Source organism: Oncorhynchus masou, unplaced genomic scaffold (assembly GCF_036934945.1).
Source record: "Oncorhynchus masou masou isolate Uvic2021 unplaced genomic scaffold, UVic_Omas_1.1 unplaced_scaffold_3___fragment_6___debris, whole genome shotgun sequence".
NCBI lineage: Eukaryota > Metazoa > Chordata > Actinopteri > Salmoniformes > Salmonidae > Oncorhynchus > Oncorhynchus masou.
Window position 1 is genome coordinate 18174 of NW_027016623.1, and position 17363 is coordinate 35536.

General features: G+C 42.7%; 1 protein-coding gene across 1 annotated transcript in view; it reads left to right on the forward strand.

Annotated features, from left to right (window-relative positions):
• Positions 1-10770: 10770 nt before the first annotated feature.
• Positions 10771-17363, forward strand: part of LOC135538934 (piezo-type mechanosensitive ion channel component 2-like) — a gene marked incomplete at its 5' end in the record, with an annotated part of 46954 nt that continues 40361 nt past the window's right edge. Inside the window, 4 exons of the mRNA XM_064964813.1 lie at positions 10771-10931; positions 15807-15983; positions 16235-16357; positions 16787-16987. Coding sequence (XP_064820885.1) covers positions 10771-10931; positions 15807-15983; positions 16235-16357; positions 16787-16987 — 662 coding nt within the window. The remainder of the gene's footprint in view (positions 10932-15806; positions 15984-16234; positions 16358-16786; positions 16988-17363) is intronic.

Sequence of the window (17363 nt, forward strand, 5' to 3'; positions counted from 1 at the left end):
CCTAGCTATCTGAAGATGAATGTACCCACTATGACTGTGATATGTGGTTGTCCCACCTAGCTATCTGAAGATGAATGTACCCACTATGACTGTGATATGTGCTTGTCCCACCAAGCTATCTGACGATGAATGTACCCACTATGACAGTGATATGTGGTTGTCCCACCTAGCTATCTGACGATGAATGTACCCACTATGACAGTGATATGTGGTTGTCCCACCTAGCTATCTGACGATGAATGTACCCACTATGACAGTGATATGTGGTTGTCCCACCTAGCTATCTGAAGATGAATGTACCCACTATGACTGTGATATGTGGTTGTCCCACCAAGCTATCTGATGATGAATGTACCCACTATGACAGTGATATGTGGTTGTCCCACCTAGCTATCTGAAGATGAATGTACCCACTATGACAGTGATATGTGGTTGTCCCACCTAGCTATCTGACGATGAATGTACCCACTATGACTGTGATATGTGGTTGTCCCACCTAGCTATTTGAAGATGAATATACCCACTATGACTGTGATATGTGGTTGTCCCACCTAGCTATCTGACGATGAATGTACCCACTATGACTGTGATATGTGGTTGTCCCACCTAGCTATCTGAAGATGAATGTACCCACTATGACTTTGATATGTGGTTGTCCCACCTAGCTATCTGAAGATGAATGTACCCACTATGACAGTGATATGTGGTTGTCCCACCTAGCTATCTGAAGATGAATGTACCCACTATGACTGTGATATGTGGTTGTCCCACCTAGCTATCTGAAGATGAATCTACCCACTATGACAGTGATATGTGGTTGTCCCACCTAGCTATCTGACGATGAATGTACCCACTATGACTGTGATATGTGGTTATCCCACCTAGCCATCTGACGATGAATGTACCCACTATGACTGTGATATGTGGTTGTCCCACCTAGCTATCTGAAGATGAATGTACCCACTATGACTGTGATATGTGGTTGTCCCACCTAGCTATCTGAAGATGAATGTACCCACTATGACAGTGATATGTGGTTGTCCCACCTAGCTATCTGAAGATGAATGTACCCACTATGACTGATATGTGGTTGTCCCACCTAGCTATCTGAAGATGAATGTACCCACTATGACAGTGATATGTGGTTGTCCCACCTAGCTATCTGAAGATGAATGTACCCACTATGACTCTGATATGTGGTTGTCCCACCTAGCTATCTGAAGATGAATGTACCCACTATGACTGATATGTGGTTGTCCCACCTAGCTATCTGAAGATGAATGTACCCACTATGACAGTGATATGTGGTTGTCCCACCTAGCTATCTGAAGATGAATGTACCCACTATGACTGATATGTGGTTGTCCCACCTAGCTATCTGAAGATGAATGTACCCACTATGACTGATATGTGGTTGTCCCACCTAGCTATCTGAAGATGAATGTACCCACTATGACTGTGATATGTGGTTGTCCCACCTAGCTATCTGAAGATGAATGTACCCACTATGACAGTGATATGTGGTTGTCCCACCTAGCTATCTGAAGATGAATGTACCCACTATGACAGTGATATGTGGTTGTCCCACCTAGCTATCTGAAGATGAATGTACCCACTATGACAGTGATATGTGGTTGTCCCACCTAGCTATCTGAAGAAGAATGTACCCACTATTACTGTCATATGGGGTTGTCCCACCTAGCTATCTGAAGATGAATGCACCCACTATGACTGTGATACGTGGTTGTCCCACCTAGCTATCTGAAGATGAATGTACCCACTATGACAGTGATATGTGGTTGTCCCACCTAGCTATCTGAAGATGAATGTACCCACTATGACTGTGATATGTGGTTGTCCCACCTAGCTATCTGAAGATGAATGTACCCACTATGACTGTGATATGTGGTTGTCCCACCTAGCTATCTGAAGATGAATGTACCCACTATGACTGATATGTGGTTGTCCCACCTAGCTATCTGAAGATGAATGTACCCACTATGACAGTGATATGTGGTTGTCCCACCTAGCTATCTGAAGATGAATGTACCCACTATGACTCTGATATGTGGTTGTCCCACCTAGCTATCTGAAGATGAATGTACCCACTATGACAGTGATATGTGGTTGTCCCACCTAGCTATCTGAAGATGAATGTACCCACTATGACAGTGATATGTGGTTGTCCCACCTAGCTATCTGAAGATGAATGTACCCACTATGACTGTGATATGTGGTTGTCCCACCTAGCTATCTGAAGATGAATGTACCCACTATGACTGTGATATGTGGTTGTCCCACCTAGCTATCTGAAGATGAATGTACCCACTATGACTGTGATATGTGGTTGTCCCACCTAGCTATCTGAAGATGAATGTACCCACTATGACTGATATGTGGTTGTCCCACCTAGCTATCTGAAGATGAATGTACCCACTATGACAGTGATATGTGGTTGTCCCACCTAGCTATCTGAAGATGAATGTACCCACTATGACTCTGATATGTGGTTGTCCCACCTAGCTATCTGAAGATGAATGTACCCACTATGACTGTGATATGTGGTTGTCCCACCTAGCTATCTGAAGATGAATGTACCCACTATGACTGTGATATGTGGTTGTCCCACCTAGCTATCTGAAGATGAATGTACCCACTATGACTGATATGTGGTTGTCCCACCTAGCTATCTGAAGATGAATGTACCCACTATGACAGTGATATGTGGTTGTCCCACCTAGCTATCTGAAGATGAATGTACCCACTATGACTCTGATATGTGGTTGTCCCACCTAGCTATCTGAAGATGAATGTACCCACTATGACTGTGATATGTGGTTGCCCCACCTAGCTATCTGAAGATGAATGTACCCACTATGACTGTGATATGTGGTTGTCCCACCTAGCTATCTGAAGATGAATGTACCCACTATGACTGATATGTGGTTGTCCCACCTAGCTATCTGAAGATGAATGTACCCACTATGACTGATATGTGGTTGTCCCACCTAGCTATCTGAAGATGAATGTACCCACTATGACTGTGATATGTGGTTGTCCCACCTAGCTATCTGAAGATGAATGTACCCACTATGACTGTGATATGTGGTTGTCCCACCTAGCTATCTGACGATGAATGTACCCACTATGACTGTGATATGTGGTTGTCCCACCTAGCTATCTGAAGATGAATGTACCCACTATGACTCTGATATGTGGTTGTCCCACCTAGCTATCTGAAGATGAATGTACCCACTATGACTGTGATATGTGGTTGTCCCACCTAGCTATCTGACGATGAATGTACCCACTATGACTGTGATATGTGGTTGTCCCACCTAGCTATCTGAAGATGAATGTACCCACTATGACAGTGATATGTGGTTGTCCCACCTAGCTATCTGAAGATGAATGTACCCACTATGACTCTGATATGTGGTTGTCCCACCTAGCTATCTGAAGATAAATGTACCCACTATGACTGTGATATGTGGTTGTCCCACCTAGCTATCTGAAGATGAATGTACCCACTATGACTGATATGTGGTTGTCCCACCTAGCTATCTGAAGATGAATGTACCCACTATGACAGTGATATGTGGTTGTCCCACCTAGCTATCTGAAGATGAATGTACCCACTATGACAGTGATATGTGGTTGCCCCACCTAGCTATCTGACGATGAATGTACCCACTATGACTGTGATATGTGGTTGTCCCACCTAGCTATCTGAAGATGAATGTACCCACTATGACAGTGATATGTGGTTGTCCCACCTAGCTATCTGAAGATGAATGTACCCACTATGACAGTGATATGTGGTTGTCCCACCTAGCTATCTGAAGATGAATGTACCCACTATGACTGTGATATGTGGTTGTCCCACCTAGCTATCTGAAGATGAATGTACCCACTATGACTGTGATATGTGGTTGTCCCACCTAGCTATCTGACGATGAATGTACCCACTATGACTGTGATATGTGGTTGTCCCACCTAGCTATCTGAAGATGAATGTACCCACTATGACAGTGATATGTGGTTGTCCCACCTAGCTATCTGAAGATGAATGTACCCACTATGACTCTGATATGTGGTTGTCCCACCTAGCTATCTGAAGATGAATGTACCCACTATGACTGTGATATGTGGTTGTCCCACCTAGCTATCTGAAGATGAATGTACCCACTATGACTGATATGTGGTTGTCCCACCTAGCTATCTGAAGATGAATGTACCCACTATGACAGTGATATGTGGTTGTCCCTCCTAGCTATCTGAAGATGAATGTACCCACTATGACTGATATGTGGTTGTCCCACCTAGCTATCTGAAGATGAATGTACCCACTATGACAGTGATATGTGGTTGCCCCACCTAGCTATCTGACGATGAATGTACCCACTATGACTGTGATATGTGGTTGTCCCACCTAGCTATCTGACGATGAATGTACCCACTATGACTGTGATATGTGGTTGTCCCACCTAGCTATCTGAAGATGAATGTACCCACTATGACTCTGATATGTGGTTGTCCCACCTAGCTATCTGAAGATGAATGTACCCACTATGACTCTGATATGTGGTTGTCCCACCTAGCTATCTGAAGATGAATGTACCCACTATGACTGTGATATGTGGTTGTCCCACCTAGCTATCTGAAGATGAATGTACCCACTATGACAGTGATATGTGGTTGCCCCACCTAGCTATCTGACGATGAATGTACCCACTATGACTGTGATATGTGGTTGTCCCACCTAGCTATCTGAAGATGAATGTACCCACTATGACTGTGATATGTGGTTGTCCCACCTAGCTATCTGAAGATGAATGTACCCACTATGACTGTGATATGTGGTTGTCCCACCTAGCTATCTGAAGATGAATGTACCCACTATGACAGTGATATGTGGTTGTCCCACCTAGCTATCTGAAGATGAATGTACCCACTATGACAGTGATATGTGGTTGTCCCACCTAGCTATCTGAAGATGAATGTACCCACTATGACTGTGATATGTGGTTGTCCCACCTAGCTATCTGAAGATGAATGTACCCACTATGACAGTGATATGTGGTTGTCCCACCTAGCTATCTGAAGATGAATGTACCCACTATGACAGTGATATGTGGTTGTCCCACCTAGCTATCTGAAGATGAATGTACCCACTATGACTGTGATATGTGGTTGTCCCACCTAGCTATCTGACGATGAATGTACCCACTATGACTGATATGTGGTTGTCCCACCTAGCTATCTGACGATGAATGTACCCACTATGACTGATATGTGGTTGTCCCACCTAGCTATCTGAAGATGAATGTACCCACTATGACTGTGATATGTGGTTGTCCCACCTAGCTATCTGAAGATGAATGTACCCACTATGACAGTGATATGTGGTTGCCCCACCTAGCTATCTGAAGATGAATGTACCCACTATGACAGTGATATGTGGTTGCCCCACCTAGCTATCTGAAGATGAATGTACCCACTATGACAGTGATATGTGGTTGTCCCACCTAGCTATCTGAAGATGAATGTACCCACTATGACTGTGATATGTGGTTGTCCCACCAAGCTATCTGACGATGAATGTACCCACTATGACTGATATGTGGTTGTCCCACCTAGCTATCTGAAGATGAATGTACCCACTATGACAGTGATATGTGGTTGCCCCACCTAGCTATCTGAAGATGAATGTACCCACTATGACTGATATGTGGTTGTCCCACCTAGCTATCTGAAGATGAATGTACCCACTATGACTGTGATATGTGGTTGTCCCACCTAGCTATCTGAAGATGAATGTACCCACTATGACTGTGATATGTGGTTGTCCCACCTAGCTATCTGAAGATGAATGTACCCACTATGACTGTGATATGTGGTTGTCCCACCTAGCTATCTGAAGATGAATGTACCCACTATGACTATGATATGTGGTTGTCCCTCCTAGCTATCTGAAGATGAATGTACCCACTATGACTGTGATATGTGGTTGCCCCACCTAGCTATCTGAAGATGAATGTACCCACTATGACTGTGATATGTGGTTGTCCCACCTAGCTATCTGAAGATGAATGTACCCACTATGACTGATATGTGGTTGTCCCACCTAGCTATCTGAAGATGAATGTACCCACTATGACTGATATGTGGTTGTCCCACCTAGCTATTTGAAGATTAATATACCCACTATGACTGTGATATGTGGTTGTCCCACCTAGCTATCTGAAGATGAATGTACCCACTATGACTGTGATATGTGGTTGTCCCACCTAGCTATCTGAAGATGAATGTACCCACTATGACTGTGATATGTGGTTGTCCCACCTAGCTATCTGAAGATGAATGTACCCACTATGACTGATATGTGGTTGTCCCACCTAGCTATCTGAAGATGAATGTACCCACTATGACTGATATGTGGTTGTCCCACCTAGCTATCTGACGATGAATGTACCCACTATGACTGATATGTGGTTGTCCCACCTAGCTATCTGAAGATGAATGTACCCACTATGACTTATATGTGGTTGTCCCACCTAGCTATCTGACGATGAATGTACCCACTATGACTGTGATATGTGGTTGTCCCACCTAGCTATCTGAAGATGAATGTACCCACTATGACTTATATGTGGTTGTCCCACCTAGCTATCTGAAGATGAATGTACCCACTATGACTGTGATATGTGGTTGTCCCACCTAGCTATCTGAAGATGAATGTACCCACTATGACAGTGATATGTGGTTGTCCCACCTAGCTATCTGAAGATGAATGTACCCACTATGACAGTGATATGTGGTTGTCCCACCTAGCTATCTGAAGATGAATGTACCCACTATGACTGTGATATGTGGTTGTCCCACCTAGCTATCTGACGATGAATGTACCCACTATGACTGATATGTGGTTGTCCCACCTAGCTATCTGACGATGAATGTACCCACTATGACTGATATGTGGTTGTCCCACCTAGCTATCTGAAGATGAATGTACCCACTATGACTGTGATATGTGGTTGTCCCACCTAGCTATCTGAAGATGAATGTACCCACTATGACAGTGATATGTGGTTGCCCCACCTAGCTATCTGAAGATGAATGTACCCACTATGACAGTGATATGTGGTTGCCCCACCTAGCTATCTGAAGATGAATGTACCCACTATGACAGTGATATGTGGTTGTCCCACCTAGCTATCTGAAGATGAATGTACCCACTATGACTGTGATATGTGGTTGTCCCACCAAGCTATCTGACGATGAATGTACCCACTATGACTGATATGTGGTTGTCCCACCTAGCTATCTGAAGATGAATGTACCCACTATGACAGTGATATGTGGTTGCCCCACCTAGCTATCTGAAGATGAATGTACCCACTATGACTGATATGTGGTTGTCCCACCTAGCTATCTGAAGATGAATGTACCCACTATGACTGTGATATGTGGTTGTCCCACCTAGCTATCTGAAGATGAATGTACCCACTATGACTGTGATATGTGGTTGTCCCACCTAGCTATCTGAAGATGAATGTACCCACTATGACTGTGATATGTGGTTGTCCCACCTAGCTATCTGAAGATGAATGTACCCACTATGACTATGATATGTGGTTGTCCCTCCTAGCTATCTGAAGATGAATGTACCCACTATGACTGTGATATGTGGTTGCCCCACCTAGCTATCTGAAGATGAATGTACCCACTATGACTGTGATATGTGGTTGTCCCACCTAGCTATCTGAAGATGAATGTACCCACTATGACTGATATGTGGTTGTCCCACCTAGCTATCTGAAGATGAATGTACCCACTATGACTGATATGTGGTTGTCCCACCTAGCTATTTGAAGATTAATATACCCACTATGACTGTGATATGTGGTTGTCCCACCTAGCTATCTGAAGATGAATGTACCCACTATGACTGTGATATGTGGTTGTCCCACCTAGCTATCTGAAGATGAATGTACCCACTATGACTGTGATATGTGGTTGTCCCACCTAGCTATCTGAAGATGAATGTACCCACTATGACTGATATGTGGTTGTCCCACCTAGCTATCTGAAGATGAATGTACCCACTATGACTGATATGTGGTTGTCCCACCTAGCTATCTGACGATGAATGTACCCACTATGACTGATATGTGGTTGTCCCACCTAGCTATCTGAAGATGAATGTACCCACTATGACTTATATGTGGTTGTCCCACCTAGCTATCTGACGATGAATGTACCCACTATGACTGTGATATGTGGTTGTCCCACCTAGCTATCTGAAGATGAATGTACCCACTATGACTGATATGTGGTTGTCCCACCTAGCTATCTGAAGATGAATGTACCCACTATGACTGTGATATGTGGTTGTCCCACCTAGCTATCTGAAGATGAATGTACCCACTATGACTGTGATATGTGGTTGTCCCACCTAGCTATCTGAAGATGAATGTACCCACTATGACTGTGATATGTGGTTGTCCCACCTAGCTATCTGAAGATGAATGTACCCACTATGACTGTGATATGTGGTTGTCCCACCTAGCTATCTGAAGATGAATGTACCCACTATGACTGATATGTGGTTGTCCCACCTAGCTATCTGAAGATGAATGTACCCACTATGACTGTGATATGTGGTTGTCCCACCTAGCTATCTGAAGATGAATGTACCCACTATGACTGTGATATGTGGTTGCCCCACCTAGCTATCTGAAGATGAATGTACCCACTATGACTGTGATATGTGGTTGTCCCACCTAGCTATCTGAAGATGAATGTACCCACTATGACTGTGATATGTGGTTGCCCCACCTAGCTATCTGAAGATGAATGTACCCACTATGACTGTGATATGTGGTTGTCCCACCTAGCTATCTGAAGATGAATGTACCCACTATGACTGATATGTGGTTGTCCCACCTAGCTATCTGACGATGAATGTACCCACTATGACTGATATGTGGTTGTCCCACCTAGCTATCTGAAGATGAATGTACCCACTATGACTGATATGTGGTTGTCCCACCTAGCTATCTGAAGATGAATGTACCCACTATGACTCTGATATGTGGTTGTCCCACCTAGCTATCTGAAGATGAATGTACCCACTATGACTGTGATATGTGGTTGTCCCACCTAGCTATCTGAAGATGAATGTACCCACTATGACTGATATGTGGTTGTCCCACCTAGCTATCTGAAGATGAATGTACCCACTATGACTGATATGTGGTTGTCCCACCTAGCTATCTGAAGATGAATGTACCCACTATGACTGTGATATGTGGTTGTCCCACCTAGCTATCTGAAGATGAATGTACCCACTATGACTGTGATATGTGGTTGTCCCACCTAGCTATCTGAAGATGAATGTACCCACTATGACTGTGATATGTGGTTGTCCCACCTAGCTATCTGAAGATGAATGTACCCACTATGACTGATATGTGGTTGTCCCACCTAGCTATCTGAAGATGAATGTACCCACTATGACTGTGATATGTGGTTGTCCCACCTAGCTATCTGAAGATGAATGTACCCACTATGACTGTGATATGTGGTTGTCCCACCTAGCTATCTGAAGATGAATGTACCCACTATGACTGATATGTGGTTGTCCCACCTAGCTATCTGAAGATGAATGTACCCACTATGACTGATATGTGGTTGTCCCACCTAGCTATCTGAAGATGAATGTACCCACTATGACTGTGATATGTGGTTGTCCCACCTAGCTATCTGAAGATGAATGTACCCACTATGACTGTGATATGTGGTTGTCCCACCTAGCTATCTGAAGATGAATGTACCCACTATGACTGATATGTGGTTGTCCCACCTAGCTATCTGAAGATGAATGTACCCACTATGACTGTGATATGTGGTTGTCCCACCTAGCTATCTGAAGATGAATGTACCCACTATGACTGATATGTGTTTGTCCCACCTAGCTATCTGAAGATGGACTGTATAAGTCAGTCTGATAAATGACTAAAATGTAAATGCATGAAGATACTGACACTGGATGTGAAAAGGTTTTATTCTGGTTGTGAAAAGGTTGTGAAAGAGGTTATTCCAAGGTCAGATGAGAGTATCACTTGTTTGTAAAGCATCATGTCAGATTGCACATTATACTGAATGAAGAGCGCTGTGTGATCTGTCGATGTTGTCCCCCCCATCCACCACTATTCAAAATGGAACACCGCCCTCTAGTGGTAGACTGTCTCAGCTCTGCACTTGGGATCCCTGTCTGTGTATTGTAGGCTAGTGAGTGTTTTCTCCAAGGTTTATTGTCCAAGGTTTCCATTTCTACTCATTAACATAAATTGCTCTCTGACAGTCTCTCTCACTCTCATTTTCACTCACTCTCTCCCACTCTCTCTGTCTCCTCCCCCCTCTCCCTCTCCTCTCCTCTCCCTCTCCTCCTCTCCCTCTCCCTCTCATCCTCTCCCTCTCATCCTCTCCCTCTCATCCTTCTCCCTCTCCTCCTCTCCCTCTCCCTCTCATCCTCTCCCTCTCCCTCTCCTCCTCTCCCTCTCCTCCTCTCCCTCTCCCTCTCCTCCTCTCCCTCTCCTCCTCTCCCTCTCCCTCTCATCCTCTCCCTCTCATCCTCTCCCTCTCATCCTCTCCCTCTCATCCTCTCCCCTCCCTTTCCTCTCCCTCCCCCCCTCTCCTCCTCTCCCTCTCCCCTCGCTCTCCCCCCCCCTCTCCTCTCCCTCTCCTCTCCCTTTCCTCTCCCAGACCTGAGGAGTAAGTGGTATCTGGTGGTGGACCGCCTCACGGTGCTCTTCCTCAAGTTCCTGCAGTACTTCCAGCAGCTGCAGCTGACCGTCTGGTGGCTCCTGGAGCTCCACATCATCAAGATCGTCTCCTCCTACATCATCTGGGTCTCAGTCAAAGAGGTGACCTAATCAGCCACCATCTCATCAAGATTACAAGGAGAATACAGTTTGCATGCTCTCTAAATGGTCTCTACAATGTAACGGGCAACTTTCCTCCTCCCTCAAAATATGCTTTCCAAAATCCATTATACACTCAGAAAAAAAGGGTTCCAAAGGGTTCTTCCTCTGTCCCCATAGGAGAACCCTTTTTGGTTCCAGGTAGAACTCTTTTGGATTCCATGTAGAACCCTCTGTGTAAAGGGTTCTCCTATGGGGACAGCCGAATAACCTTTTTTTTGTTATAATTATCTTTTTATTAGAATGTTTTCTTTTAACAGGGGTGACATAGACTACCAACAAAAAGTGCACCACACAGACTAAGTCCAATTAAAGGAATAAGGATACAGCAAAACTTTATACAAAAAGGCAGTCATTAAAGAAAAACATCACAATTATAATATGGGTCATTTATGGGAGGTTTTCTACATAGGACCACAATGGAGACCAGATTTAGCTAAATGTATCAGACTTCTGGTTTAAATCAAGGGTACGTTTCTCTAGGGGTAGAATAGCAGAAGCTTGAGAAAGCCACATTCTCGCAGATAGTACTTCAGGTGTTGACCATAATAACAATATGCACTTCTTAGCTAACTAAACAAGGGTATTGAACAGACGTTCAGAGTCAGGGTCAAACGCAACGTTACAATCAAAGTAGAGGAAATAGACATTCCGTGAAAGAGCTAATTGTCTCCTCAAGTTCTTCTAGATGTGTTAATGAATAGCATTCCAATTTGTATTTATCATGGATCCCCATTAGCTGCTGCCAAGGCAAGGCAGTAGCTACTCTTCCTGGGGCAAGGCCAAATTAAGGCAGTTATACAATTTTAAAAACATTACAATACATTATACAATACATTATAGAATTCACAACACGGTAAGTGTGTACCCCCAGGCCCATACTCCACTACCACATATCTACAACGCAAAATCCATGTGTACGTGTGTGTGTAGTGCTTATGTTATCATGTGTGTGTCTGCATGTGTCTGTGCCTGTGTTTGTGTTACTTCACAGTCCCCGCTGTTCCATAAGGTGTAATTTTTACCTGCTTTTTAAATCTGATCCTACTGCTTACATCAGTTACCTGATGTGGAATAGAGTTCCATGTCGTCATGGCTCTATATAGTACTGTGTGCCTCTGATAGTCTTTTCTGGACATGGGGACTGGGAAGAGACCTCTGATGGCATGTCTTGTGGGGTATGCATGGGGATCCGAGCTGTGTGCTAGTATTTTAAACAGACAGCTCACTACCTTCAGCTTGTCAACACCTCTTGCAAAAATAAGTAAATAAGACTGGATTCTGCTGTAGTACCAAAACATGTGCATGAAAGTGCCAGTATCCTGTTTTCATTTGAAACATAAATGTGATGCTTTGGAAAACATTCTGTGAAGGCAGACAGGTGTAAAGTAGGTTCTATGGAAAAAATGAAATGTATTTATTGAATGCTTATGGATGTGCATTTGGTGTAGACACTTTCACAGATAGAAGCCCCTTCTTCCTCCTCTCTTTCCCAAACGTGTCTTTACAGCCTCCAGTTTTCCCTATTTCCCATTCTAAGCTTCTTGATCAGAGAAGCTTGGGAAATGACCCCTTATGGCTGCTTTGGCCGCATCCCAGACAGCTGCAGCTGAGACAAGAGAGAGCTGATTGTCGAGTCAGTAATGTGATCATTTATCTTTTATCACAGAGCAGAATCCGTCATTGTTAAGCAGGGACGTATTAAGTCTCCAATATCTTGTTTTGGGGATTTTTTTTGTGCCAATTTCAGTATCTATATACACTGGAGCATGGTCAGAAATGACTATATATACAACAGCACATGACTGGACAACATGCATGTAAGTAGAGGGCATAAAAAAATGTCCAATCTAGAATATGAATTATGGGTTCAAGGGTAGAGAGTATAGTCTCTGACATTAGGATTTAGTGCTCTCCATATGTCTACTAAACCAGATGAATCACAAACGCTTCCAACTGAAACGACAGACCCCAAAAACAGTACCTACCCTGTTTTCTGTCACGTTACTAACAGGAACTGAGTTGTTTTTTAAAAACTTCTTAGGGCTGCAATCCCCGTTAACGGGATCGATATGACAACAGCCAAAATTACTGGATGTTTTTGGAATTACTGAACGTAACGCGCCAATGTAAACTCAGATTGTTTATATAAATATGAACTTTATCAAACAAAACAAAATTCAAAACAACAGAAATATCATAATTAAAATTCCTCAAACATACATGTATCTTATACCATTTTATAGGTAATCTTGTTGTTAATCCCACCACAAATAGGCTTTACAGCGAAAGCACCACAAACGATTATGTTAGGTCACCAGCATGCCACAGAAAAACACAGCCATTTCTCCAGCAAAAGAGAGGAGTCACAAAAAGCACAACTAGAGATCAAATGAATCACTAACCTTTGATCTTCATCAGATGACACTCATAGGACTTCATGTTACACAATACATGTTTGTTTTGTTTGATAAAGTTCATATTTATATAAACAATCTGAGTTTACGTTAGCGCATTACGTTCAGTAGTTCCAAAAACATCCAATAATTTTGGCTGTTTGGCCACATCAATTTTACAGAAATACTCATCAGAAATGTTGATGAAAATACAAGTGTTACACATGGAATTATAGATATAACTCTCCTTAATGCAACCGCTGTGTCAGATTTCAAAAAAGCTTTATGGCAAAAGTACACCATGCAATAATCTGAGTACAGCGCTCAGCCACGAAAACAAGCCATACAGATACCTGCCATGTTGTGGAGTCAACAGAAGTCAGAAATAGCATTATAAATATTCACTTACCTTTGATGATCTTTATCAGAATGCACTCCCAGGAATCCTAGTTACACAATAAATGTTTGATTTGTGCGATAATGTCCATTATTTATGTCCAAGTAGCTACTTTTGTTAGGGCGTTTAGTACACAAATCCAAACGCTCGTGCAGGTCCAGCCGGACGAAAAGTTCAAAAAGTTATATTACAGGTCATAGAAACATTTCAAACTAAGCATAGAATCAAACTTTAGGATGTTTTTATCATAAATCTTCAATAACGTTCCAACCGGAGAATTCCATTGTCTGTAGAATAGCCACGCAGGTCGCTCTCATGTGAAATGCACGTGACCAGGACCTGGCTCTCTGCCAGACCACTGACTCAAAGAGCTCTCATCTGGCCCCACATCACAGTAGAAGCCTCATTCAAGTTTCTAAAGACGGTCAACATCTAGTGGAAGCCCTAGGAAGTGCAACTTGAACCATATCCCACTGTGTATTCGATAGGGCTGAGTTCAAATACTACAAACCTCAGATTTCCCACTTCCTGTTTAGATATTCTTCTCAGGTTTTAGCCTGCCATATGAGTTCTGTTATACTCACAGACATCATTCAAACAGTTTTAGAAACTTCAGAGTGTTTTCTAACCAAATGTACTACTAATATGCATATATTAGCAACTGGGACTGAGGAGCAGGCCGTTTAGTCTGGGCACCTCTGGGCACCTTATTCATCCAAGCTACTCAATACTGCCCCTGCAGCCATAAGAAGAAAAAATACAAAAAAGCTGTTGAATTAAGGGGAATTAACATAGATCTCTGGATGAAAAATAAATATGGGGGGATACCTAGTCAGTTGTACATCTGAAATGTGTCTGCCATGTTTAACCCTACCCATCTGAAACATAGAGGTGTGGGAGGGGATGCCTTAATCAACATCCACATCTTTGGTGTCCAGGAAACAGTGGGTTAACTGCCTTGCTCAGCGGCAGAATGACAGATTTTGACCTTGTCAGCTCAGCGATTCGATCCAGCAACATTTCGGTTACTGGCCCAACTCTCTAACCACTAGCCTACCTGCCACCCTAATAACCTAATCTTTTAAATTGTCCTAAGCATTATCACTATTGCAATCATATGCACGTGCCCGAACACACACACCATACAGTCACATGTAGCCTAGGCTATATAATACATTTTAAAAATATAAATTGTGGGCCTAAAGTAAATGAATATAGCCTAGTAATTACAACCCTTTGCCTATCTTGAGGCCCAACTAAATGAGCAAATTAACAAGAACGTCATTGGCTTTGGTTTATTCATTCATGAAAAAATGAAAAAGAACCTCTGTTGTATAATGGAAAGCTTAGTTACATTACCTGAAGAACCCTTTTAGATTCTAGATACCACCTTTTATTAAGAACCCTTTCAGATTCTAGATACCACCTTTTATTAAGAACCCTTTTAGATTCTAGATACCACCTTTTATTAAGAACCCTTTTAGATTCTAGATACCACCTTTTATCAAGAACCCTTTTAGATTATAGATACCACCTTTTATTAAGAACCCTTTTAGATTCTAGATACCACCTTTTATCAAGAACCCTTTTAGATTATAGATACCACCTTTTATTAAGAACCCTTTTAGATTCTAAATATCACCTTTTATTAAGAACCCTTTCAGATTCTAGATACCACCTTTTATTAAGAACCATTTTAGATTCTAGATACCACCTTTTATTAAGAACCCTTTTAGATTCTAAATACCACCTTTTATTAAGAACCCTTTTAGATTCTAGATACCACCTTTTATTAAGAACCCTTTTAGATTCTAGATACCACCTTTTATTAAGAACCCTTTTAGATTCTAAATACCACCTTTTATTAAGAACCCTTTCAGATTCTAGACACCACCTTTTATTAAGAACCCTTTTAGATTCTAAATACCACCTTTTTTTATATAAGTGTATAGATGCATTGTACTGTTAGACCACATACTCTACGTCCAGGAAGTGAAGGTGTCTCTTCTGTCCTGTTTTCTCCAGGTGTCTCTGTTCAACTACGTGTTCCTGGTGAGTTGGGCATTCGCCCTGCCCTTCGGTCAGTTCAGGCCCCTGGCCTCCAGCGTCTGTACTGTCTGGACCTGTGTCATCATCGTCTGCAAGATGCTCTACCAACTCACCTCTATAAACCCCTCTACATACTCAAAGAACTGCTCCATGGTGGGTAGCAACCCAGGGAGTGTCGGGTGGTGGACAGGGGGTGTGTGTTGGTGGAGTGGGGTGGGGGGTGCTGTATGTACATTATGTTCCACTTCCAAAGATTTTCTTTCCTATATGTTCCTGTTCTATGTATCTCTATTTATCTCTATGTATCTCTATGTATCTCTATGTATCATTATGCTCCTTGTCTGTGTTGTGCTAGCCTGTACTGGTTCAGGACATTAATGACACTCCTGTTCTCTCGCCTGTAGCCTCTGAACTACACCGATAACCAGAGGAGTGAGATGGCTCACTCCCTGCTCTACAGCGCCCCTGTGGACCCAGCCAACTGGGTGGGTCTCCGCAAGTTCTCCCCCCTACTGGAGAACCTGAGGGTGAGAGGAGGAGAGGTGCCCTGGGAACCTGACTACACACACACGCACACAGACACATAGGCACATATGCAGCATGTGCACGCACGCAAATACACACACACACACCCACACACACACACACACACATATGCAGCCTGTCTCTCTCACATATAACTGAAACTACTGTAACCGTGTTATATTATACACTGGTATCATCTCCCTAACTGCCTTTTGTAGTGCTCAAATTACACTTCATCCTTGGAGATGGCCTGAAAACAATTGGATGGACCCATAGAATTAGGAGTTAGACATTTTGAAATTAGGAATTTAATAGGATTTCTTTGGTTGGGTCAATGTTGTTCATAGTGGTGCCAATGTTTAAATCATGAATATATACACTGTCGTTTCAACCCTGACCCATTTATCTGTCCTGTGTCCATCTCCATCCAGAACAACCTGTTGATTCTGGCTCTGCTGGCGTTCGAGGTGACCATCTACCGCCACCAGGACCTGTACCGAATGAGAAACAAGCTCACCACGCCCGTCACCAGAACCATCTTCCACGATATCACCCGGCAACACCTCGACGACAGCATCGTCAACGGTGCCAAGTACTTCATCAACTACTTCTTCTACAAGTTTGGCCTGGAGGTATGATATCATGTCATTGTTGAGTTCACAAATACACTCTTATTATGTTTTTTTACTTGTGTGATAGTTGGAATATTTACCACTATATCTCTGTTTTGAAAGTAATTGTTGAGTCACCTACATTATATGGAAATACGACTGAGCCATAACACCTAATTATGAACTCGGGAAATATGAAACTTGTTGTGTATTTGAGGTTTTAAAAGGCTTCAAAAATGCTTCTGAAGTTTGCAATTTTAACTTTGACATTTCAGACTTGCTTTTCCCTTGTGAAAAATCTATCAACCCCTACAAGAAATGTCCATTAATTATAATCAACATAATAATTCACATTTACTTTTGCTGCAGGATCATTTTCCTGTTATAGCAAACTGGC